At 39.9% G+C, this 26,221-nt stretch overlaps 1 protein-coding gene across 1 annotated transcript in view; it reads left to right on the top strand.

Annotated features, from left to right (window-relative positions):
• The window catches only part of VWDE (von Willebrand factor D and EGF domains), a gene marked incomplete at its 5' end in the record, with an annotated part of 239,537 nt that overhangs the window by 128,585 nt on the left and 84,731 nt on the right, over window positions 1-26,221 (top strand). Inside the window, one exon of the mRNA XM_083367117.1 lies at window positions 11,684-12,499. Within this exon, the coding sequence (XP_083223243.1) occupies window positions 11,684-12,499 (816 nt within the window). The remainder of the gene's footprint in view (window positions 1-11,683; window positions 12,500-26,221) is intronic.

The raw sequence follows: 26,221 nt of genomic DNA, 5'->3' as shown, positions 1-26,221 counted from the left end.
TGAAAATATTAATAAGATGGTAGTGTGTTGGGTTTAGATTGTACAACTACAAAAATGTTAAAGTATTTTATTTATTAAATTTGTTTGCCGACCATCTTTCTACAAGCTGTGTTTCATTTATTGAGTGGCTGTGTAACTTGTATAACATATATATAAAAAATCCATTTGTGTCTTATTAAGAAAGAGTTCTTATAACAGTGAAAGCAAGAACTGCTGTACAGTAGTACAATACTATACATGTTGATTAGATCATTAGAAGACATCTGGTGACACAGTGGTTAGATGGGAGTACTCTGCCAATAGCATGGAGTTCAATCCTGATGGGACTAGAGATTGACTTAACCTTCCATCTTTCTGAAGTCCATAAAATGAGAACCCAGATTGTTCGGGGCAATATGCTGACTCTGTAAACAGCTCATAAAGTTCTATAAAGCACTATGCACTGGTATATAAGTCTAAGTGCTATTGCTATTGCTATAATAAGATCTGAAAAGGGAAGAATTTTGACTTAAAGAATGAAAGAGAACTTTGATTGAAAGGCTTTTTATTTGTTCATTCAATTTCTATAGCTGCCCATCTCAGTCAATGACTCTAAGCAGCTTACAGTTAAAAAAAAATACATTACAGTTAAAAATACTAAAAACATTTTGAAACAATAAAAACAATAAAAAACACTAAAAACATCCAGATTACATACACATGGGAGCAAGATATTTGGCCAGTCAGCAATACAGCTAGAAAATGGGGCCCTTAACACATGCAACATCCCAGGTCATGAACATAGCCAGGTTTTTAGTGCCTTATGAAAGGCTAACATGGTTTGGGACCATTCTAATCTCCAAAGGGAGGATGTTCCATAGAGCAAGGGCCACTACAGAAAAAGCTCATCTTTTTCTCCCCACCAGCTGAGACTCCTTGACTGATGAGATCTGCAGCATGCTCATTCTGCTTGATCTGGTTAGATTGATAGAGATTCTTGGAAAAAGGCAATCCCTCAGATAAAGCCATGTAGGGTTTTAAAGGTAACCACCAGCATCCTGAATTGCACCCAGAAATGCACCAATAAGCAATGCAGTTCACATAGAAGTGGTTATATGTGTGCCATGTTTCTGGCACAATTTACTGCCTGCACAGCCACACTCTGCACCACTAGAAGTTTTCAAATGGTCTTCAGAGTCAGCCTCATATACAGATGTGCTACAGTCATTTAACCTAGAGGTTAGTCAAGTCCTCCCAGAACAGGTATTGGTGCATCTGGCCCACAGTCGAAAGGTGTGCTGCCACCTGTTCTTTTAACAGAAACTACGAGTCCTGGGGGACCCACACATTGCACATCTGGGGCAGTGCAGCCCTACCAAGAATCAAAAATGGAAGAACCTTGCTGGGGTTGAGTCAGAATTTGTTTCACCCCATCCAGTCCCCAACAGAGCCTTGGTGGAGCAGTGGGCTAATTCCTCCTTAAGTAACACCAGCTGCCTGCAATTAGTGCAGGTTCGAGGCCCACCAGGCTCAAGGTTGACTCAGCCTTCCATCCTTCTAAGATAGGTAAAATGAGGACCCAGATTGTTGGGGGCAATTAAGCTGACTTTGTAATAATGCCGCTTGGGGGTGTGTGAAAGCCCTAATAAGCAGGCATATACATAGAATGAAGGCTACTGCTAAGCCTGTAAGCCGCCCTGAGTCTTCGGAGAAGGGCGGGATATAAATGGAATTAAAATAATAAAAAAAACCAGCCTCCAGACACTGGGATATACGACATCCACAACATCACTCAAAGGGCCTGTAGAGATATAAAGCTGGGTGTCATCTGCCAGTATGAAGTATGTCGATGGATAGTAAATGAATGAATAGTGGATAATATTTGGAAAGTGAAGTATGGTTTATATTGACAGGAATATGCAGACCAGAATTTTGCCCTTCAGCAGGTATGAATGTGAGAAAGAAATATTATTGTATGATGGTTGCTTTTGAAACAGTAAATGAACTTGAATTATGTTTGCTGGAGATGTAATTAGATTGCAATTGAATTTTGAGTGCTAAATGCTTTAGAGTGTATTTGATGAAAATAAAGTATTTGGGAGAATAAATAGGATGCATAATGAACGATTAAAATTGAGCAAGGTGTAAGATGTTTAAAGCATTTGTAGATAAATTACAGAATATGAATGTTTATGGTGATATTAGAAATGTGTTTAGTCTAGACATGAATGGATGTGGAAAATGCATGACATGTATTTCAGAATGTAGACGATATTATGTTAGGAGCTTAGAATTTGTATGATTGGCAGTGAATGTTACTGTGATGCTAATATTACTATAAATTCTAAGTTCAATAATGTTCAAAGTACTATATGATGCAGAATGTAGTGCAGATCTGAAAACTAATGTACAGAAGACCATGTGCATTTCACGACCACTTCTATAGATTGTGGAAAGCAACCTAAACAAGCAGGTGAATTTTGCTGCGTAAAACCTGTAGAATGGTAGTGTGTGGCCTGTTCTAAAGAATAAATGTTGCTTGAAGGAAGCAAAAGTGGATGAGTATGAAAGCGTATTTATTTCAAGTTTCTTACGTGCAAATAAAAGCTAGAAATATTGGAAGGCGAAAAAGCTAAGTCAAATGTGGTAGCACTGAGTTAGTGTATCAGAGGTCTCCAACCTTTCTCGTTTGGTGGACCGAAGAGAAAGTGAAGGGGAAGCATTTCACGTGCATGCGTGTGTGCACACAAACAAACGGGGCTGCAAGCACTTATGTTATAAAAGGGGCGGTGCTAGCGCCTGTGTGACACTCACTAGCACCACCCCATTTTTGCCAAGCATTGCCCCATTTTTGCTGCACGGCACCCCGTTTGCATAGCAGCAGCAGTGCTAGCACAAGTGGAGGTGAGTGCATGCACACATGTGCATCGACTGGCCAGCCTGTTCCACATCCCAGTGGTCAACACCTGGTAAGGGGGCTGTGGCCCACAGGTTGTAGACCCCTGGTGTAGATATATAATAATAATAATAATAATAATAATAATAATAATAATAATAATAATAATAATAATAAGAAGAAGAAGAAGAAGAAGAAGAAGAAGAAGAAGAAGAAGAAGAAGAAGAAGAAGAAGAAGAAGAAGAAGAAGAAGAAGAAGAAGAAGAAGAAGTTGGAAGGGACCTCGGAGGTCATCTAGTCCAACCCCTGCTAGGGCAGAAAACCCTATACCATTTCAGACAAATGGCTGTCCAGTCTCTTCTTAAAAACTTCCAGTGTTGGAGCATTCACCACTTCTGGAGGCAGGTTGTTCAACTGGTTAATTGTTCTGTCAGGAAGTTTCTCCTTAGTTCTAGGTTGCTTCTCTCCTTGACTAGTTTCCATCCGTTGCTCCTTGTCCTGCTTTCAGGTGCTTTGGAGAATAGCTTGACTCCCTCTTCTTTGTAGCAGCCCCTGAGATATTGGAACACTGCTATCATGTCACCCCTCACCCTTCTCTTCATTAAACTACACATACCCAATTCCAGCAACTGTTCCCTATATGTTTTAGCCTCTAGTCCCCCAATCATCTTTGTTGCTCTTCTCTGTACTCTTTCTAGAGTCTCAACATCTTTTTTACATCGTGGTGACCAAAACTGGATGCAGTATTCCAGGTGTGGCCTTACCAAGGCATTGTAATGTGGTATTAGTACTTCACGTGATCTTGATTCTATCCCTCTGTTAGAACCTTACTTTTTTCACAATTGAATTTCCTTTTGTTAGATAGTGCCCAGTGTTCGAGTCTGTCCAGATCCTCCTGTATCTTAAGCCTATCTTCTGGAGTATTGGCTATTCCTGCCAGCTTGGTGTCATCTGCAAATTTGATGAGTTCCCCATCTATCCCCTCATCCAAATCGTTGATGAACATGTTGAAGAGCACTGGGCCCAGAAGAGAGCCCTGGGGCACCCCACTACACACTTCCTTCCATGTAGATGCAGTTCCATTGAGGACAACACGCTGACTACGGCCTGTCAGCCAGCTATGAATCCATCTGGTGGTGATGCCATCTAACCCACATTTTTCTATCTTATCAAGTGGTAGGTTGTGATCTACTTTATCAAATGCCTTACTGAAGTCCAAGTAAATTATATCTACAGCATTCCTGTGGTCCACTAGTTTTGTCACTTGGTCAAAGAATGCAATAAGGTTTCTCTGCCATGATCTGTTTTTGACAAACCCATGTTGGCTTTTAGTGATAACTTTGTTGGCATCAAGGTGTTTGCTGATTTGTTGTTTGATTATCTTTTCCAGAATCTTCCCAGGTATTGAGGTCAGGCTGATAAGTCTGTAGTTTCCTGGATCTATTTTTTCCCTTTTTTGAATATGGGAACTACATCAGCTTTCTTCCAGTCCTCTGGTAGTTCCCCAGTGTTTCCAGGATCTTTGAAAAATATAGTTCAGTGTTTCTGACATCACGTCTGCCAGTTCCTTGAGAACCTTGGGGTGTAATCCATCTGGTCCTGGTGATTTGAACTCGTCTAGGCTGGACAGTTGCTCACTTACCATTTTCTTGCCTATCTTAACTTGCTTTTCTTTTCTGTTTTTTATGCCACTGGTTTTGGTAGGTTGGACTGTTTTTTCCCTTTGTGTAAAGACAGATGCAAAAAATGAGTTAAATAGTTCTGCTTTCTCCCTGTTGCTTGTCACCTTCTTGCCACTTTCCCCCACTAATGGACCAATCATTTCCTTAACTTTTTTCTTGTTTCTTAAATGTTGAAAGAAGCTTTTTTTGTTATTTTTGACTTTGGTTGCATGCCTTAGTTCATTTTGAGCCTTAGCTTCCCTCACTTCATCTTTGCAGGCACGGGCTGTTTGCTGATATTCTGCCTTAGTTATGTGCCCCTCTTTCCACTTCTTATACTTGTCCTTTTTATCTTTCAGTTTATCAGAGAGTTCTTTATGCAGCCATGCTAGTTTCTTTTGAAAGCTGTTATTTTTCTTCTTTGTTGGTATTGTGCTAGACTGGGCCTTTATTATCTCACTTTTCAAAATTTCCCAAGCTTCTTGAGTTGTTTTCCCCTTTAGGATTCTCATCCATGGAATTCTTCCCAAGGTCTCTCTAAGTTTATTGAAATTAGCTCTTTTAAAGTCCAAGACTCTAGTTTGGCTGTATTCTATTGCTTGTGCTTCCATAATGTTGAATTCCAATATTGCATGATCACTTCCCCCCAAGGTTCCTGTGGCTTTGACACTTTCAATCATTTCATCTCTATTAGTGAGAATTAAATCCAATATGGCTAATCCCCTAGTTCCCTTCTCTACTTTTTGGGAGAGAAGGTTGTCTGCTAGGTTTGACAGGAATCTGTTAGATCTTCCACTTGGTGCAGAATTTGTCTCCCAGTTGATATCAGGGTATTTAAAGTCCCCCTATTGTGATGCGCTTCCTACATACCTTAGCTAACTGACTAGCAAAAAGTTCATCTATTTCCTCTGCTTGGTTGGGCGGCCTATAGTATACACCTATGGCAATGTCATTTTTTCCCCTTTTATATTGACCCAAATACATTCAAGTTTACAGTTTTCATCATTGTTGTGCTCTATTTCTGTAGAGATAAAGTTATTTCTTATATATAGAGCAACTCCACCTCCTCTTTTGTTTAGTCTATTTCTTTTAAATAATTTAAATCCCTCTAGCTGTGTGTTCCATTTGTGGGTTTCGTCCCAACATGTTTCTGTAATGGCAACAATATCATATCCGCCCTCATTTACCTGAACTTCTAGTTCACCATGCTTACTGTTCATACTCTGCACATTGGTGTCCAGACATTTGAGTCCTTTATGACTGTGTTTACTTGCTACATAACTTGTGTGGTGCCTAAGTTCCCCTATTTTCTTAGATTGCCGGGGACAGTGATGTTCTGTATCAATTAACTCACTGTCCCCATTGTTTAGTTTAAATATTCCTTCAGAAAAGCTGTGAATTTATTGTCAAGTAACTCAGTCCCTTTCTTGGATGGATGCAGACCATCTCTTTTGTACATTTTTTCATTGGACCAGCTACAGGCATCGTGATTAATATAACCAAAGCCTTCTCCTTTACACCACTCCTTTAGCCACATATTAAATTCTGCTATACGCTGGCCTTTTCCATTTTGCTCCTTATACGCTGGTAAGACCTCTGAAAAAGTGAGTCTACAGCCTATTCTGCTGAGTTCCTGTCCTAAGCTCTGGAAATCATTCTGCACAGAGAGTACATCGTTTTGGGACAGATCGTTAGTACCAAGATGTACAATGGCCATCCACATCACAGTCTTTGCTGGCATTGTTGACTATTTTGAAAATACGCTTCTTGTCCCTACTGGCAGTAGCACCTGGAAGATGCCTGACCTCTTTTGAAACCTCTGTATCCTTTCCTAAATGCCTCCTTAAGTAACACCAGCTGCCTGCAATTAGTGCAGGTTCGAGTCCCACCAGGCTCAAGGTTGACTCAGCCTTCCATCCTTCCAAGGTAGGTAAAATGAGGACCCAGACTGTTGGGGGCAATAAGCTGACTTTGTAATAATGCCACTTGGGGGGGGGAAGCCCTAATAAGCAGGCATATACAAAGAATGAAGGCTATTGCTAAGTACATTGGTGTGTGCTTAGATTGTAAGCCGCCCTGAGTCTTCGGAGAAGGGTGGGATATAAATGGGATTAAAATAAATAAAAATAAATAAAAAAATAAATAAATTAACATCCCTTATAATTGAGTCACCAACCAAAGAAGAACCAATTGAGTCACCAACTCAAAGAAGAGGAGACAAGGCCTAAAGGAAATGAGTGATTGAAAAATGTTGGTTTTATTTTAATTTATTTATGCTGTCTCACTATCCAAAGTTACTCTATGTGGCTTACAGTGGCACAGGCTAAATACAAAATTGAGTAACAAGAATGAAATCAATATGTTCAGCTTTTATTGTAATATTAAGAGAATGAATGAAGACTGAATCCCAAATACATGAGGCAAGAATAAATATATCCTTCATACATTGCTTCACACATGGCATAACAATAACATTTGTTATCCATGTGCAAATTATTGTTATGCCATGTGCAAATCATGTCCAAATGAGAATATGGACAAGATAAAAGCAAGAATGGCTTTCCAAGACTTAAAATATGGAATGATATGGGGATGATGTTAATATAAACTAAGATCTTTTTCTTCTATTTCTTTTGCTAGTTACTTCTTAATTGTTTTGTGCAACTTGTATTGTTTTGCTTATCCATAACAAAAATAGTTTGTGGGTTATGCACATAGGTAGGAACAAAAGAGAACATCAAGGAAAAGGAAACATTAATATAATATCTCTCTCTCTCTTTATACACACACACACAGAGAGAGAGAGACACATATACATATATGTATATATGTTTTTTTCCAAAATATCTATAAAAACAAAACATATACCCAACACCCATAAAATAATATAATATTTTCATACAATATAAGACTGATCAAATGTATTTTTTTGAAAAAAAAATAGATTTTTATTGTGCCTTTATCATTTTATAAGTAATTCAACATACCTAATACTTCTTCTTCCCCCTATTTTCCCAACAGCAGCAACCCTAGGAGATGGGTATAACTGAAAAAGAGTGACTGGTCCAAAATCATTCAGCCAGTTTTCATGCCTAAAATGGGACTAGAACTCACCATGTTCTGGTTTCTAGGTCACCACCCTTAACCACTACATCAAACTGGCTCATGGCAATTTAATTATTTAAATTATTAATTGAAGTAAAAAATGTTAAAAATCATCATGAAACCATAACCCAATAAAATGTTTTTTTTAAAGCTGCAATTAACATGAAAAAAATGTATGAGCCAAAAGTCTAGTAAAATTCCAGCAAACATAACAGTGAAAACTGTATCAAAGATCCCCAGACAGGGCTGACACTTCAGACAGGAGGTAGAACACAGAGTAAGGTGTCCTTCAAAGATTGATGTAGGCAGGTTTAAATGCAAGGAGGGAGCAATTTAAATACCTTGTCTCTAAAGTAATTATACATTTAAGGGTAAGTATCACTGAATCAAAATCGGGTTTCGGTATTTCATATGGGCTGATATTCAGAATGCTTTTCCAGCTCTGCGGAAAAACTGTTATGGCAATTTAATCTGGAGGTGATGAAGAACAGGTATCTAATCATTCAATTTTCTGTCCCACCAAATAATGAAAAGGCTGATAAAAATCAATTTGAATTCCCGGAAAGCAGATAATCATGCAATTAAGCAAACAGATGCTTAAATACAATGACTTGAAGGAATATTGGCTATATATTATGAAACTACCCTCTTAACAGCAACATTATAAAACACAGGCAGGCTGGGATCTTTTGACTCGTGTGTTAATTCTCACTGACTGTTATGGCTGCTCAGAAGGTGTCCAAAAGGGACAAGGCTCTTCACCAAGGATTGCTGGGCAAGTAATAGAACAAGTCGTTCCTTACATGTGCAAGATCATAAACCAACCAAGCCGTGAGGACAGCAAAGGCAGATGTTATGACAGCCAGTGTTGACCTGCAATTCTCCTTTCGTTACCAGGGAAATATACTGATAGTTCTCATCTTACAACCACAATTGGACCCAAAATTTCCTTTGCAAGAGAGTTGTTAAGTAAGCTTTGCCCCTTGTCACAGGTGTTAAGTGAATCAGTGCAGTTATTAAGTTAATAACTTGGTTGTTAAGTGAATCTGGCTTACCCACTGACTTCGTCAAAAAGTTGCAAAAGGTGATCAGGTGGCACTGGAACACTGCAACCATCATAAATACTTGCCATTTGCTAAGCATCTGAATTTTGATCACGTGACCATGGGGATGATGTAATGGTCATACGTGTGAAAACCGGTCATAAATCACTTTTTTCAGTGCCATTGTAACTTTGAATGGTCACTAATTGAATGGTTGTAAGTCAAGGATGAGGGATGCAGTGGCTCAGTGGGTTAGGATGCTGAGCTTGTTGATCAGAAGGTCGGCAGTTTGGCGGGTCGAATCCCGAGTGCCGTGTAGCAGAGTGAGCGCCTGTTACTCGTCCCAGCTTCTGCCAACCTAGCAGTTCAAAAGCATGTAAAAATGCAAGTAGAAAAACAGGGACCACTACGGTGGGAAGGTAACAGCGTTCCATGCGCCTTTGGCATCTAGTCATGCCGGCCACATGACCACGGAGACGTCCTCGGACAATTGCTGGCTCTTCGGCTTTGAAATGGAGATGAGCACTGGCCCCTAGAGTCGGAAACGACTAGCACGCGTGTGCGGGGGAACCTTTACCTTTACTAAGTCAAGTATGCTGCCTTGACTTACAGAGAGAGAGAGCCTCAAGAACAAAAGTACAAATTATATACCTTGAGGTTTTTTTTCCCATGTCACTGGCCTTTGCTAGAATCTCTTTAAAACAGGGGTGTCAAACTTGCAACGTCACATGACGTGACGCAATATATCACAACTTTTTTTCCATTGCCAGCAATTTGGTGGGCACGGTTTCGGAATGATGCATCCAGCCCATGGGCCAGCAGATTGACACCCCTACTTTAAAACATGCTGTGGTTTATAACTGTTCTTGGCCTGGCCCTTACATCCTATTGTTTCCTAAATGCACAGAGCTTTGTGCATTCCAAAAGATGCACAAAACTATTTTGACCAAGTTCTTGTGTTAGAAGGAAAATGCCAAGCAAATGTTTCTCTTCCTTACTATGCAAGAGTTAAAGACTGGAATATATCCAATGTGCATCTGATTTTTTTTAATCTATTCATATATACAAGTACATTAACTAATCTATTCTGACAGGCCTATACAAAATAATGTCGCTTTATGGGGGGGAATGCAGATTTCATTTCAACCTTGAACATTTTATGCTGTCACCATTATTGTCCATCTTCTTCTATTATATGGTAGCACATTGGGGCAGGGATAACCACGTCTACTTCTTCAGCTGCTAATGGATGATACATCTTAAGATATTGAAGACTATTTGAAATAAAAGAAAAAGAGAAAGCTGTTGATCTCGGGCGACCTTTCAGTGTTAACCCTTCTTCATAGTTTAATAAAAAAATGCCATCATTAAAAAAAAATACTGCTCTGATTCTAATCTCTACTTGTAAAACCCACTTTCCTCTCAGCCCCTGTAAATTATGTAGCATTTTAAATAATGTGATAATCTTTGCCAGCGAAAGTACAGTATAAAATTAAATGGAAGAGAAAGTAGGAGACCATTTTCTGCCACTTGCAGTTTTAAACCGACACTTCTGTCACACAGTTACTGGGATATTTTATTCATTAATTCAAAAACTCCTTAGAAACTTATATTGGCAAGCAAAGTGAAAAAGATCCTATTACGCTGCTGTATGACTAGTTCAATGCAACCCCATCTGGGAATGTATTAATTATGCATTCAGTGGAAGATGATAGTGTAGGTTTCTCTGAGAATATGATATAGAGTGGTATATAAATATTTTAAATGAATCAAAAATTTAAAAATCAATAACTTGGGTAGGAAATTAGGAAAGAAATAGAAGATTTCAACTGGTACTACTACTACTACTACTACTACTGCTACTACTAATATAGGGACAATTCTGAACTTATCATCAGAATAACTGACTTTGATTAGGACTTTACAGTATCTTGTTGCAGTACTGGTTCTCAGTATTACTGTAATTTGGGGAAGGTGTTGTGTAGGAAAGAATTAGCTGATACATTGAGTGTCCCTTTGAATAGGAACTTAGCCATCTGAGGTTGTTTAGTTGGGAACATAATTTCAAAATCAGGAGTGGATAGAAAGGGCCTTCCAAGTTACATTTTCAAACTTTAGAGGAATAGTCAGAATTTCTAACTGACAAATATATTTAAGATACATATCTTATCTGGAAAATACAGCAGTCTCTTGTAAAAACAACATTCTGCATGTGGAAGAGCTGGCTTTTCCTCCAAGCTTTGAGATAGGGTGAGGACAGAGTTGGAAGAGAAAGTTGTGGATTGCTTCAGGGAAGTTTAATTGTAGCACCGGGTTTCTCTACAGATAATTACAATTGAATGTTTAAGTTAGAAACTGTAGCAGTATTCTTATCAAACCTATTTGAGATAAATTTTCCCTAACATATTAAATAGAGGATCATATTTATTAATTGGTCATTAAAATCTGACTGACTCAAGAACTGTCTCTGTTGTTACAAACTTCTTCAGCCATTAACATTTACCTTTTGACGATGTTTATGCTGTCAGTGCATTTATTTTATAGATGGGTGAAAACTGTCTTCTGCATTACTCTCAATGCAGGAATTGTTTTCAGGCTACATAATGCCTTCTTTTGGGGAGCTGTTTGGCTTCAGTCTCTCACCATTTAGAACATCCGAGAAGAGAAATATCTCCTCTTAATAGATGATTTTAGTGTCAGCAGCATTTTGTATATTTTGTACTGTTTTTATAGCATATTTTTATTTATGATATTTTTAAATTTGGTGAGCCACCTTCAGTGCTCACCTTAGCAAAAAAATAGAATATAAATTAATAAAAAAATCCAATGAAGTAATAACTAAGACCAATCCAAAAAATGCATAGACCCTGATCACACTTTTCCAGTACTATTTATCATCCATCCGTCTGTCTGTCTGTCTATCTATCTGCCTATCTATCTATCTAATGTCACAAGAAAATATAAAATATTTTGTGCTGATCCACCTTTTTTTCATTTAGTGTCAAGTTCTGCCAAACGTTTGTCTCATGTAACTGTGGAAGTCCCTGGGGAAGCCAACATCTCCTTTACCCAAGGTGTTATAAAGAATTTACAAGATATTGATTCTGTATCTTCACAAGATCACATTCCAAAGTTAGAAACAACCTTTCATACAGCAAGATATCCCTTAACTATTGATATTCAAACTCCACTCAAAGAAAGAGTGGTGCCTCCGTCTCTTGTACCATCTATAGGAAAAACCTTTCCATTCAGCAAAGTGAAAAATGGCACCCAGGGAGCCTTTCTTCAAAAAAATGAAGCAGGAGCTGCTAAAATACTCTCAGACTATGAACTGCAGGTTCAAGCAGATATCACAAGGAATACCTCCACTCAAGAAGACACGGGCACAAAGCTGCATGCTCTTCAACAGAGCAGTACCTCAACTGATCTGACACCTTCTGGAAAATATCTTGGGATTTCAGCTACCCAGACTAATTCTGACCATGGTTCTAAAGCAAAGTATTTGAGACAGTCTGTGTGGACCACACTGTCTTCTTCCAGTTGGAAAACATCATTTACTCTTCGTGTAAATCAGCATAGCCAGTCACTAGGGAGCTCTGTGCAGTCAAGAATTTCAGGAAGGACTGCTTCATTCAAAAAGCCTTATGCCTCAGGTGTAAACCATTTGGCAATTGACTGGAGATCACTTAATAAGCAACTCAACTGTGCAAATATGCCATGTTTCCCTGGTGTGCCCTGTGAATCAACAAAGGATCAGACATTCAAATGTGGACCCTGCCCCTTTGGATACAGTGGTGATGGAATACAGTGTTATGGTAAGAATTGTTTTTTATTATTCACATTTTATTGGTTTTTCAATATTTACATATACATGTATTGGTGAAACAATATGGTGGTTGGGTAGTGTAAAATAACAAATAACAAGTTGTTTGTAAATAGTTCAGGTTGCATCAATAAAGATTCCCTCTCTGATTCCCTTAGTTTTCACATAGTCAAAGTGATCAAGTTAATACATTTCTAGATATGACCTAATCAATTAAGAAAGTTTTCAATGTAATTAGACTAATACATATCAAAATCCTGTTTTTAAGTTTTACCTAATTGCAATAATTGCAATTATTATAATTGCGGTGGCTCAGTGGGTTAGGACGCTGAGCTTGTTGATCAGATGGTCGGCAGTTTGGCAGGTCAAATCCCGAGTGCCACATAACAGAGTGAGCACTTGTTACTTGTCCCAGCTTGTGCCAACCTAGCAGTTCGAAAGCACGTAAAAATGCAAGTAGAAAAATAGGGACCACTATGGTGGGAAGGTAACAGCGTTCCGTGCGCCTTTGGCATCTAGTCATGCCAGCCACATGACCACAGAGACGTCCTCGGACAAGCGCTGACTCTTCGGCTTTGAAACAGAGATGAGCACCGGCCCCTAGAGTCGGAAACGACTAGCACGCATGTGCAGGGGAAACTTTACCTTTAATTGCAATAAAATACTATAAAGTGGCCTATAATATACAGAAGAAAGTTTACTTTTTGGGTAACCTACAATTCCCTATTCCAGTAAAGAATAATTCTTTTGCCTACAAAACTTACATTGTTCATTACAAATCATTCTTATGATTTAACAGTAAATTCTAGTTTTCATCTTAACAAATCACCAATTGTTAGAAAATATTTTTTTGTCTTAACCATTCAACACTTATTAAAATACTCTTATAAGATTCTAAATTCTATAGTATAATTCAAAGTTTTATTCTAAAAGCTTAATTTTGTTTTCCTTTAAAAATCTAAAACCTAAATATGAAATCATTTCTTTTTTTTTAAGATTCCCCTTGGTCCATCAAAAAGATTTTTTAAGTTCTGTCCTTAAAAATCCCCCCAAAAAGAGAAGTCTAAATCTTTAAATCTAACTCGCCTTCCTTTTGTGCCAATCAGGCTTCCATCTTAGTGTCTTTAAATTCTCAAATGTGTCTCCCTTTCTTCCTCCACCTCTTATTTGCATCCATGGAGACCATCCAAATGACAGTTTTGCCAAGCTGGTGTCCCCTTTAAAATTTTATAATTTTTTCTTCTTCTTCACTTTAAGGCTTAAAATGTTATTCCCCCCAAGTATACAAAAGCTGTTTTTTTCCAAAAAGGGGGGGAGAAATTTTTCAGAAAAGTCCCACAGGGAGGCAGTTAGGGGGATAAGAAAGGAAAGTTCTCACACAAGTCCTCCAGATTGCTTCATTGTGCTAGATGGTGCTTTTGGCTTTCGGCAGGGAACGGATTAATGATCGGTCATGTTGATGGCCAGTCTCTTCTTTGGGCCAAAAGGAGCTACTCTGGATTCAAGTGGAGGGCTGCTGCCCTTCCATGATCACAGGAGGGCCTCGTTGCAGTGGCTGCCCCTCCGGGGTGACTTTCAACCCTTTTCAGGGTCCTCCAATGAAGAAAGATCGGACGGCAGGGAGAGAGCTCTCTCTGTGTGTCCGAAAGTGCCGTGCGCACAAACCGGAAGCCAGTGTTTTGGTAAGAATTTTTTGAGTGGGCAGAAAAAGGGGAGGAGAGATCACATCAATTCATGATTAGTTCTTGGGGGTATTAAGAATATTAAAATGTCCTGTTAAACATATGTTAATATATTAAAAAATTATTTCAACACTTGTGTTGGAAACTATAGGGAAAGAAATGACAAGAAGACAATCTAGTAAATAATTTAAGTTTTGTCAGTCTTCTCATACTTTCTCATGCTATTCCCATATTAGCAATAAATATATACCTGTAATTGTTAAATATAAATACATTGTAACTTGAGAGTGTCACTTATAATCAAAGATGAGAGATATTCTTGTAGATTTTTTTTTAGTTATATTTAGGAAACATTTCATTTTTTTTTACCTTGATGAAAACAGCATTGATAAGATGGAGAATGTGAATACTGTATATAGTTTGCCATATCCTCTTATGTGATATTAATAAAAAGTTATTCACTTTGAATTTTTTTTAAAAAAAATGGAGCACAGCTTTGTAGATAAAAAGTGAAATATGCCTGTTCGGTAACTATTATTGCATAAAATACAAAATATACCAATGTCAGGTGTCTGGGTTGTTGTTTTTTATTTTCAGTCTCATGGATCATGTAATATTATTATATAATAGTATTATAGTATGAAAGGTAGTACATGAGACAATTATTTAAGGGTAGCAAATTGGAAAAACATGATATATGAGGGAGGAAAAGCTGAATTCTTCAAAATTTAGGAGTTTCAGCATATTAGCTATAGAATTATATGATCTGGCTACAAATGGAATATCTGTAAATTAAAAGAGTATGTCATAAATGAAAGTAGTGCAATGTACCATAATTTTGTATTAAGTCATACATAGCTAATATGTATGACTTAAAAGCAAAAACTTTACTTTTAAATTCTATCAGTAAAACTCTGAAGAGAAAATTAGTCTATCATTTAAAGTACTGTACATGACTTCAGGGCACATAACCACAGTGCATATTTCTGAGGGAGAATATTAATTTGGGTGGTTAAATTAAAAAATGAATGAAATGTTTTAAAGGACCACAATGCTGAAACCCATCTAATAATTTGACAAAATGACTCTATCTTCTATTGTTAGGGTTAGAGTTTGTTTTCCACATGCTTCGATATTTTCAACTTGCTTATCCAATAAATTTGCCTAAATCTAAATGTATTTAATGGAAATATACAGTATATCAGTCCTGAGATAGATAGATATATACACACACATACACACACACACACACACAAACACACACATACACACATACATACATAAAGGTAAAGGTTCCCCCGCACATGTGTGCTAGTCGTTTCTGACTCTAGGGGCCGGTGCTCATCTCCGTTTCAAAGCCGAAGAGCCAGCACTTGTCCGAGGACGTCTCCGTGGTCATGTGGCCGGCATGACTAGACACCAAAGGCGCATGGAATGCTGTTACCTTCCCACCGTAAGTGGTCCCTATTTTTCTACTTGCGTTTCTACGTGCTTTCGAACTGCTAGGTTGGCAGAAGCTGAGACGAGTAACAGGCGCTCACTCTGTTATGCGGCACTCGGGATTCGACCCGCCAAACTGCCGACCTTCTGATCGACAAACTCAGCATCCTAACCCACTGAGCCACCGCGTCCCTTCCATACATACATACATACATACATATATATATATATATATATATATATATATATATATGTGTGTGTGTGTGTGTGTGTGTGTGTGTGTGTGTGTGTGTGTGTGCAAATTATTCAAATTGCTAATAAAGAATTTGGGAGGCTAAGATGATCATTTCGAACTCATTATGTTCTCATCAGTTAGTCATACCCTTTATCTGAGATTTGAACCCGGGCTGATTATATATCAGGCAGTGTTTTAACCTCCTGAGCCACGGGGTTCTTTCTCTCTTATATTAGCTGGAAGGCAAGGCAAATGTATGTTTAAGTATTTGTCAAGGCTTTTTGAATGGACCTTGCTAATTAACTCTTTCATTCCTGTTTTTGGCCCGGCTCAGGGCTTATCCACAGGACATAGTCAACTTATGACAGCTCATTATTTGTGCAAATTATTCAAATTGCTAATAAAGAATTTGGGAGGCTAAGATGCCTTGACAAATACTTAAACATACATTTGCCTTGCCTTCCAGCTAATATAAGAGAGAAAGAACCCCGTGGCTCAGGAGGTTAAAACACTGCCTGATATATAATCAGCCCGGGTTCGAATCTCAGATAAAGGGTATGACTAACTGATGAGAACATAATGAGTTCGAAATGATCATCTTAGCCTCCCAAATTCTTTATTAGCAATTTGAATAATTTGCACAAATAATGAGCTGTCATAAGTTGACTATGTCCTGTGGATAAACCCTGAGCCGGGCCAAAAACAGGAATGAAAGAGTTAATTAGCAAGGTCCATTCAAAAAGCCTTGACAAATACTTAAACATATATATATATATATATATATATATATATATATATATATATATATATATATATATATATATATAACACTTGACATGATATATATTTATCACTTAACAATATAGTCAGTGTTAAACAAGATGGCAGTTGACAAGACTAAGGAACGCTAAGTTTGCTTCTTTGACATATTAGTGTCAAATCTAGCAAACACATTTTGTAAATACTTATGCCTATACATTTTCCCCCTTAATATTTACCACTTATATTTGACACAGAATAATAAACAACCATCAGATTCAAACCCAAGATTTTCAATAATTTCTCATACCACATATCCTACTGTTGTTCGTCATTGCAGCAATTGATCTTTTAAAATATGAAATGTACTAGGCCCATAAAAATGAATTCATTTCCTGAGGTAAAAAGTTCCAAGTCACAATTCAGATTTTTCTTTCCTTAGTAATTTCATGCATCCTGTGCTAGTAACCCTGTACTAGTAAACACAAACATGTGTAATTTTTTAGCTCAGGATTTTCTCTTGCACATCCTTATCCCTCTGATAACTTCCTGCTTAGCTTTGTGTTCCAGAAATTGCAAATCAGGAAGATCATAAGTTTGACTTAGTAATATTTATCTAGATAAAAATAGTGATACAAAACAAACTACAAAACTGAATCAAATTCTAAAATTAATACTATAAATTTATAAATCAATTCTTGATGTAAGAGGAATTCAAAGAACTATTGTCTAAATAAATGAGGATTCTTTGCCAGGCCAGTGGATGGGAAGACATATAGACTAATTATATTATAATCCACAACTAATTCTGATAATCAAGAAAACCAATTTTTATTATAAATGCAAAGAAAATAATTGTATTTTATTCATGCTTCTTCACACTCCTGAAAAGAAGTATTCTGTGGTGGGTTTTGATAAATCAACTATCTAAATATACAGAGATAAGGATTATAAGTAGACTAAATTAGAGGTACTGAAGAGTCTCTTGTTGCGAGTGAAGAAGGAGAGTGCAAAGGTTGGGTTGAAACTAAACATTAAGAAAACCAAGATCATGGCATCCGGCCCTCTCAATTCCTGGGAAATAGATGGGGAAGAAATGGAGGTAGTGACAGATTTTATTTTCCTGGGCTCCAAGATCACCGCAGACGGGGACTGCAGCCAAGAAATTAAAAGACGCTTGCTCCTCGGGAGGAAAGCCATGGCAAATCTTGACAGCAGACTAAAAAGCAGAGACATCACCCTGTCAACAAAACTGCGTATAGTCAAGGCTATGGTCTTCCCAGTTGCAATGTATGGCAGTGAAAGTTAGACCATAAAAAAGGCTGAGCGCCAAAGAATTGAGGCCTTTGAACTCTGGTGCTGGAGAAGACTCCTGCGAGTCCCTTGGACTGCAAGGCGATCAAACCGGTCAGTCCTAGAGGAGATCAACCCTGACTGCTATTTAGAAGGCCAGATCCTGAAGCTAAAACTCAAATACTTTGGCCACCTAATGAGGAGGAAGGACTCACTGGAGAAGAGCCTAATGCTGGGAAAGATTGAGGGCAATAGAAGAAGGGGATGACAGAGAATGAGGTGGCTGGATGGAGTTACTGAAGCAGTAGGCATGAGCTTAAATGGACTCCAGAAGATGGTAGAGGACAGGAAAGCCTGGAGGAACGTTGTCCATAGGGTCGCGATGGGTCGGACACGACTTCACAGCTAACAACAACAACAACAAAATTAGGATAAATATTTATCACTAGAGTAAGCGTTATTCATTTATTGTTTTGATTTGTGCCTTGCCTTTCTATTCTAGTGAACATTCAAGGTGGCTAAATAATAAGAATAAAGCATAAATTAAAATTAATAGTAAAATTCATGCTAAAATCAATTAGCAATTATGAACTTAGCAAAAGAGGGATATTTTACAGATGTTCTAAATGCTGAGAAATTGGAAGGAAAATATAAAATCCAACAGTTCCATATCTGAAAGCAATACAAGAAAAGGTCCTTTTAAAGGTACTAGAAATAACGGCATGGGGAGGGGGTGATACTCAAAAGGTTTCATGTACAAATCTCAATAGTTGAACAGCTTCATCATGGGAAAGTTAATCTCTATAATAGGCCCTACATGTGTGCTCAGTAAGCAATTGTTGATCTTGCCGTACCAGTTGTATATAATCCTGTACCTTGTACAGGTTGGCAGCTTAGCTGGTACAATTTGTACAAGCTGCTGTTTCTGCACATTTTTCAAAGATAGTACCAGCCTAAATAGAATGTGTAGTAATAACACCAATACAGCGTAACCAAGGCTTTAAGAAACAACACCAAATTTATTCAGCCCAGAAGCCTGCCGGTACTCTTATATTGTGAATTTGCTTTTTCACAGGGAGAGTTTCACCATCTCCAAGACCTCTTTTCCTATTTACCAACAGTACCTTGGTTTCTCTGGTTTTAATTGAGTAGGTTCTGCCTTATCCTCCCAATTATCAGATTTAGGCAATGCTTAACATATTGATTGCTCTTTCAGTTAACTGATAAGGAGCAATACTGATGACACCACACTCTAAATCTCTTCATGGCCTTCTCCAGCTGTTTAATGAATAAGATGCAAGATAAGATGCAACCCTGTGGAACACCGCAGGTCACCAGCCTAAGTGTCGAGCAATAATTTCATTATGTCAACTCCTAGCATCAGACTGAGCCATTGTAAATCTGTGTTCCTAAAGACCAGTCCCCCAATTGAAGGAGAAGAACATTGTGGCTGATGACAACGAACACTTGAGAATTCCAAGGCACTTAGCATTTCCCCAAACATAATCAAAGCAGCTTCAGTTTGGCTAAAAGCCTGATTGAATTAGATTCGGATAATTAGAATCCTTCATAAGCATCTGGAGGGTGAGACAACTACCTTCTCAATAATGTCTCCCAGAAATTACATTTATGAGACAGGCCCATAATTGGTAGATACATCATTCAGGCAATGGTGGGATTCAAATATGTGAACAACTGGTTTTCTCTGTGGATGCAGCTTCTGGAAGTCCATTCTGGGCCTGGGCAACAAAAAATTAGCTACCGGTTCTGCTGAATTGGTGCAAACTGGCTGAATTCCAACACTGCATTCAGGTCATGGGTGTGGGATTTTTTTCATTAGAAATCTTAGAAGTGCCTCCTATAGGCCGGGAGAAACATCTTTCATCTGAGGAAACATTGCTTATTTCAATTAACTGTGTTTTCCAAGTTGTGCTAACTTATTGAATTAAATAAATAAGATCTTATGTAACTTAGGCACATCCCTATATAAACTACTCATGTGGTATTTGTGACAATGATTTGAACCCATCTAAAACTATCTATGACATTGGTTTCACATAGTTATCCTGCACTTTCAGATTATCAGTCTCATCCAAACAGAATATGCTGGGCCAGGTACTAAAATGGAGACTACTTCATGGCTTTCAAAGAAGAAATGAAATCCCAGATTGTTCTTGATTGGACAATCTCAGCATGCACATAAAAATCCTCCTGGACAAGAAGCCTAAAATAATCTAAGAACATATTAGAGATCATTCATTCACTCATTCATTAGTATCCTGCCTTTATTATTTTTACAAATAACCCAATGTATTCCAACACACTTCCTCCTCCTATTTTCTCCATAATAACAACAATCCTGTAAGAAGGCTTGGGTCAAGAGAGAATGACTACCCAAAGTCACCCAGCTGGCTTCCATGGCTACAGGGGGACTTGAATTCATGGTCTCTTGCTTTGTAGCTTGGTACCTTAACCATTACACCATTTTAATGTCTTTGTATAGGCTGCAATGTGAACGAAAGGGCAGCCAATCATTAACCTCCCATTTTTTCTTGCAATAATCTACTTGCTCTTTCCTACCATATTTAGCTTTGCTTTGTTCAGTCCCAGAATATTTTCTGTTCTTCACTTTCCCCAAAAAGTGTATTCTTGATATAGCCGACAGTATTTCTCCCACTCTTTCCTAGTACCCACAAATTTTTTTGTGGTGCAAAGAGAAAACAAGAGGGTTACCCGGACAGTAGTAATTTCAAGCCCCAGGCATCTGATGCACTGAATCAAAAGCTGATCCTGTAAGGAATCTGTTTTCCACAGGTAACACTAAGGCAAGCAATGGCATGCAGCAGCTAGATTGGCAACTAAAGTGGCTGGACAAACCACTCCAGACAGCTGGTAACCTTAACACGTTTATTAGAACAGAGCCAAAAGGTAACAGGAACACTTGGCTATTTATAGTCTGGTGCCGGTCGATCGGTCCAATCACAAGCCGGTCTTCTTCCCGCTTCTCTTCTCCTCCAATCAGCTTTGCGGTTCGTTTGACAGTTCGGTTCCTCGTGCTGCGGCTTGTGTTGCTTTGACAGCCGAGAGCTGTCAACTCGTGCGCATGCGCGAGTCGGGAGTTTTGACAGCTGTCAAAACTCCCTCGTGTTCCGCTGTCATCGTTTTACCTCATGTTCAGCTGTCAAATGCTTAACCTTTATGAACCAATGATGTTAACACATAAATTTCCCCACATAACTGAACTATATACGTATAATACACCCCTTACCCTTCCCCTGGTTCGTTTCCACCCCCATGTGTTTGTTTGTTACTTCCTTCCCACTCATAGTCCCGTAAGTATGCGGGTGCTTTCCGTAATCGGCTGGATCGTCGCAGGGGAGTCTCATTTCCGGGTTCTGGTTCCTCTTGTGGTTGAAGTGGCTGTGCTTCTTCGGCAGGCGGGATACTTGGTATGAAGGAAGGTAAAAGGGGTTGTTGAGGTGGTGGGGGTGTAATTTGTGGTTTGCGGATACGTAGTTGGTCGACGTGCCGGCGTAAATGGCCTTGTGAGTCTGAATGAATTAAGTATGAGACGGGACTGGTTTGTTTTATTATAACCCCCTCAATCCACTTTTGGTTGCTGGTGTAATTCCGTGCCCAGATGGTTTGGCCAGGAGAGAAGGTTCGTGGTAATGGTGTTGGGGGATCTTGGTGGTTTGATGTTCTATCAGGGTGCAGACGGTCTAATCTCGTAATTAGTCTCCTGCCCCATCGAAGCTCCGCTGGCGTTTTCCCGGTGGTGGTGCCCGGTGTGGTGTGTTGGGCTAGGAGAAATTGACTAAGCCGCTGGTGCCAGTTCCCTTTTATGAACTTATTAAGTGCTTCTTTAGTGGACCTTACCATAATTTCTGCCATCCCATTCGACGATGGGTGGAATGGCGCTGATGTGACCAGTCTAATACAGTTCCTCGAAGCGAACATCTGAAATTCACGAGAAGTGAATTGTGGGCCATTATCAGAAACTATGACGTCTGGAAGGCCATGTGTTGCGAAAACTTTTCTAAGTGCTTGTATGGTGGAGTATGATGTAATTTTATTTAAGGGAATCACTTCGAGCCATTTAGAAAAACTGTCAACTATTATTAAGAAATTCTGCCCTCGTATCGGTCCCGCAAAATCTAGGTGGATGCGGGACCAAGGATTTTTTGTCGTTTCCCATCTATGAACTGGGGCGTGGGGTGGGTCGCCTCTCGTTAGTTGGCAAGTATAACATCCCCCTACGTGTTGTTCTATGTCTTTGTCAATCCCAGGCCACCATACATAACTCCTTGCAAGAAGCTTCATTTTGACCATCCCTGGATGTCCCTCGTGAAGGGTTCTTAATGTTTGTTGTATGTTTGTGTGAGGTATCACCACCCTGTTCCCCCATAATAAACAGCCTAAGTGTGAGGTTAGTTCTAATTGTTTGGGAAAAAATGGACGGAACCTTTCCTCTGGGCACTTGTTAGGCCATCCGGTTGTGACCCATCGCAGGACTCTGCTGAGAGTGATATCCTTAATGGAGTTGTCAGCAATGATTTTTGCTGTGAGGGGGCATTCTGGTAGTTCATTGATAGCCAGTATGCCACCGGCGGGGGCTGGGTCTGGGTCGTAGCGCTGTATTGGAAGCCTGCTTAAACAGTCTGCATGTCCAAGTTCCCTGCCTGGCTTGTATATCAGTTTGTAAGAGTATGCTGATAAAAAGGTTGACCAGCGCAGGATTCTCGGGGATAATATTTGGGGGGTTGTTTTATTCCAGGTAAAGATGCCTAATAGGGGTTTGTGGTCTGTGAAGATAGTGAAGGGTCTGCCGTACAAATAGTCATGAAATTTTTTAACCCCGGCAACGATGGCCAGAGCCTCCCTATCAATTTGAGCGTAATTCCTTTCAGTTTTAGTTAGTGTTCGGGAATAGAATGCGATGGGTCTTTGAGTGTCATCCTGGTCTAGGTGGCTTAAGACGGCTCCTATTCCATATGGAGATGCATCGCACGCGATGCAGACAGGGGCGTCCTCTTTGAATAAGGTGACAGTGGAGCTTTTGCAAATGATGTTTTTAAGTGACTGGAAACTATTCTCGTGTACCTTTGTCCAGGTCCAGGGACTGCCCTTGTCTAATAATCTATGAAGCGGTTCAGCAATTGTAGCCTTGTGGGGCAGGAAGGCGTGATAAAAATTTAATAGACCTAAAAACGCCTGAAGTTCTTGTTTGTTTTTGGGGCTGGGGGCTGCTTGAATAGCTTTTAGTTTGTCATTGGTAGGGTGGATGCCTTGGGCATCGATTTTGTACCCGAGGAATTCCGTAGACGGAACTCCTATAGAGCACTTTTCTCTCTTTAGTTTAAATCCGGCAGTTCTGAACCGGTCTAGTACAGCTGACAACCTGTCAGCTAAAATGGCTTCTGTTTCTCCGGCGATGAGTACATCATCAAAATAAGGAGAAACCCCGGGAATTCCTTTTAAAGTTTTTTCCATGATACTTTGAAATATGCCTGGGGCTGCCGAAATGCCAAATTGTAGTCTTGTCACTTTAAATGCACCGCGGTGTGTGACAATTGTCTGGGCGACCGCAGTGTCATCTGTCACAGGCAATTGCAAATACGCCTGCGTGAGGTCTAATTTCGCAAAAATGGCGCCTGAGCAAATAGAAGCTAGGACATCCCTTACTGCTGGAATGGGGTAAGAATGGGCATTGAGCGCTAAGTTCAGGGTCCCTTTATAGTCAGCGCATATTCTAATTTGTCCATTAGGTTTTACTGGAGTTACGATGGGGGTTTCCCAGCTGCCCCCGTCCGTAGGTACTAAGACCCCCAGCTTTACGAGGCGTTCCAGTTCATCCTCAATTTTTTGTTTGAGGGCGAAGGGGACCCTCCTGGTCCTGATTTTGACAGGTTGTATGGCGGGGTTCAAGTTAAGGTTGATGGGCGGACCTGTATATTTGCCTAAAGAACCGTCAAACACGTCTGCATATTTTCTGCAGACGGCCTCGAGGTTTGACGTTTGTACCGTGTTGACGCCAGTAATGGCGATTCCTAAGGGGTTAAACCAATTTAACCCTATTAGATTAGTGCGGTTTCCGCTGGTGACTATTACTTCTAGGGGTCCCTTGAACTTTTTGTACTCCACCCAGACCTTAGCTTTACCCTTAAGCTGAATTGGAGTTTTCTGGTAGTCTGCTAATTGAACCTGAGGAGGTTCTAACGGTATTATTTTTTTACTGTTCCGGCAGACTTCCCTAAACGTCTTAAACGAAATTAGTGTTACAGCTGAGCCTGAATCCACCTCCATGTCACAAAGGACCCCTTGCAGCTTAGTTTTAATTTTTACCTTAGGGCTCAGATTGTGCACCCTGTCAATTGCCTCTATTAACGCTTCTGGAATTTTTCCCTTACTGGCTCGGTAGGAGATCGTACCTGGGGGGGTAGCCTCCACTTCATGCAGATTGTCACGGGGACGGCTTCGGCAGACGGGTTTGATGTGGCCAGTCTTGCCACAGTTGTGGCATTTAGCGCTCCTAAACCGGCAATTGGCCCGGGCATGGTTGCCCCCACAACTGGCACAGACGTTGCCTTGTTCACTTTGAACTGGCGCGAAGTTTCTCGGCTTGGACCGGTCGTTGGTGTCACTGCGTCTGTTTTGCCTTCTCTCCATACGGCGTTGTATGGCATCCGTGTCGGTCAAGTCAATGGACTCTTCGTCGCTGAAAGATGCTTCGTCCTGGTGGACGCTGCTCTGGGGTTCCGTTGTTGTTCGGGTGAGGGACTTCTTATGGTTGTCCTCATATGCCAAGATCTCCTGTGAGACCTGGGCAAGCGTCATCTCAGGTTTTGACGTGAGTTTCTTCCTGAGGCGTTCGTCTCTCAGGCCGATGACCACCTGGTCCCGGATCTGCTCTTCTAAATCGGGGAAGTTGCAGCTTCGTGCAGCGTGCCAGACTCCTGCGATGAAGTCGTTTGCAGCTTCATCCGGCCGCTGTCTTCGCTGGGCGAACTGTACTCGCCAGTACAGTTCCGAGCGGGCCGGCATGTAGTGTTTGCTAAGCCGGTCGATGAGCTCGGCATATGGGACCTCGGTGATCGGTACGGGGCTGAATAGCCCGACAGCAGCATCATAGACGGGTGGCCCGCTGATGTAGAGAAGGGCTGCTGCTTTGGCTCTGTCATCCGTGATTTTGCTGACGAGGAGGAACCCCTCGACCTGCCCCAGGTGCGATTCCCATCGCTCGGGGTGGTGAGTGTCGAATTCTCTCACTCGTCCGAAATTAGCCATGCTGTCAAGGTTCGGTGGTCCGCTTCACTGTGGAAGTTAAAACTTCCAGTGACTTAGCTCGGTTGGCCGGGAACTGCCTTCCTGGCCGTGACTTCAGCTCGAGAAGCGGATCCCACCTTTGTCGCCAGTAAAGTGGCTGGACAAACCACTCCAGACAGCTGGTAACCTTAACACGTTTATTAGAACAGAGCCAAAAGGTAACAGGAACACTTGGCTATTTATAGTCTGGTGCCGGTCGATCGGTCCAATCACAAGCCGGTCTTCTTCCCGCTTCTCTTCTCCTCCAATCAGCTTTGCGGTTCGTTTGACAGTTCGGTTCCTCGTGCTGCGGCTTGTGTTGCTTTGACAGCCGAGAGCTGTCAACTCGTGCGCATGCGCAAGTCGGGAGTTTTGACAGCTGTCAAAACTCCCTCGTGTTCCGCTGTCATCGTTTTACCTCATGTTCAGCTGTCAAATGCTTAACCTTTATGAACCAATGATGTTAACACATAAATTTCCCCACATAACTGAACTATATACGTATAATACAGCAACGTAGTTTCATTTTCACTCTCTCTGGCCCAAATGGCACTTTTATTTTTGGTGTCCACTTGCTGGGAACTGTTAGTAGCTAACTAGAACACAGTAGTCACAATTTAAGTCATACTTAGAAATGTTTTCATCAAATAGAATGGGCCCTCATTTGTATGCCTAATATGACTCTTAGAATACTGTAATGAAATATACTTATATTGCTCAAACCACTGGGAAAATCAGTTTCTATTAGACAAAAACTGCAATTTATTTTGCTATCATTTGTCCAATATCTATATAATCTATTATAATTCCTTGTATTGTTCCATACAATTAATGTGTACAGCCTTTTTCACTGGCTCAAAACATAAAATATTCTTGATTATGCAGCTACATGTATCTGCTAATAAATTAGGATTCAGTTTCAATTTGTACTTTAATTCAAAGAGTAAATTTGATTCAAATTTGCAATCTGATGAGTTGATTCAATTCAAGGGTGTATGTG

Source organism: Vipera ursinii, assembly GCF_947247035.1.
Source record: "Vipera ursinii genome assembly, chromosome: 1".
NCBI lineage: Eukaryota > Metazoa > Chordata > Lepidosauria > Squamata > Viperidae > Vipera > Vipera ursinii.
The sequence above is the reverse complement of the archived record's forward strand: the minus strand, read 5'-3'. Positions and strand labels throughout refer to the sequence as shown.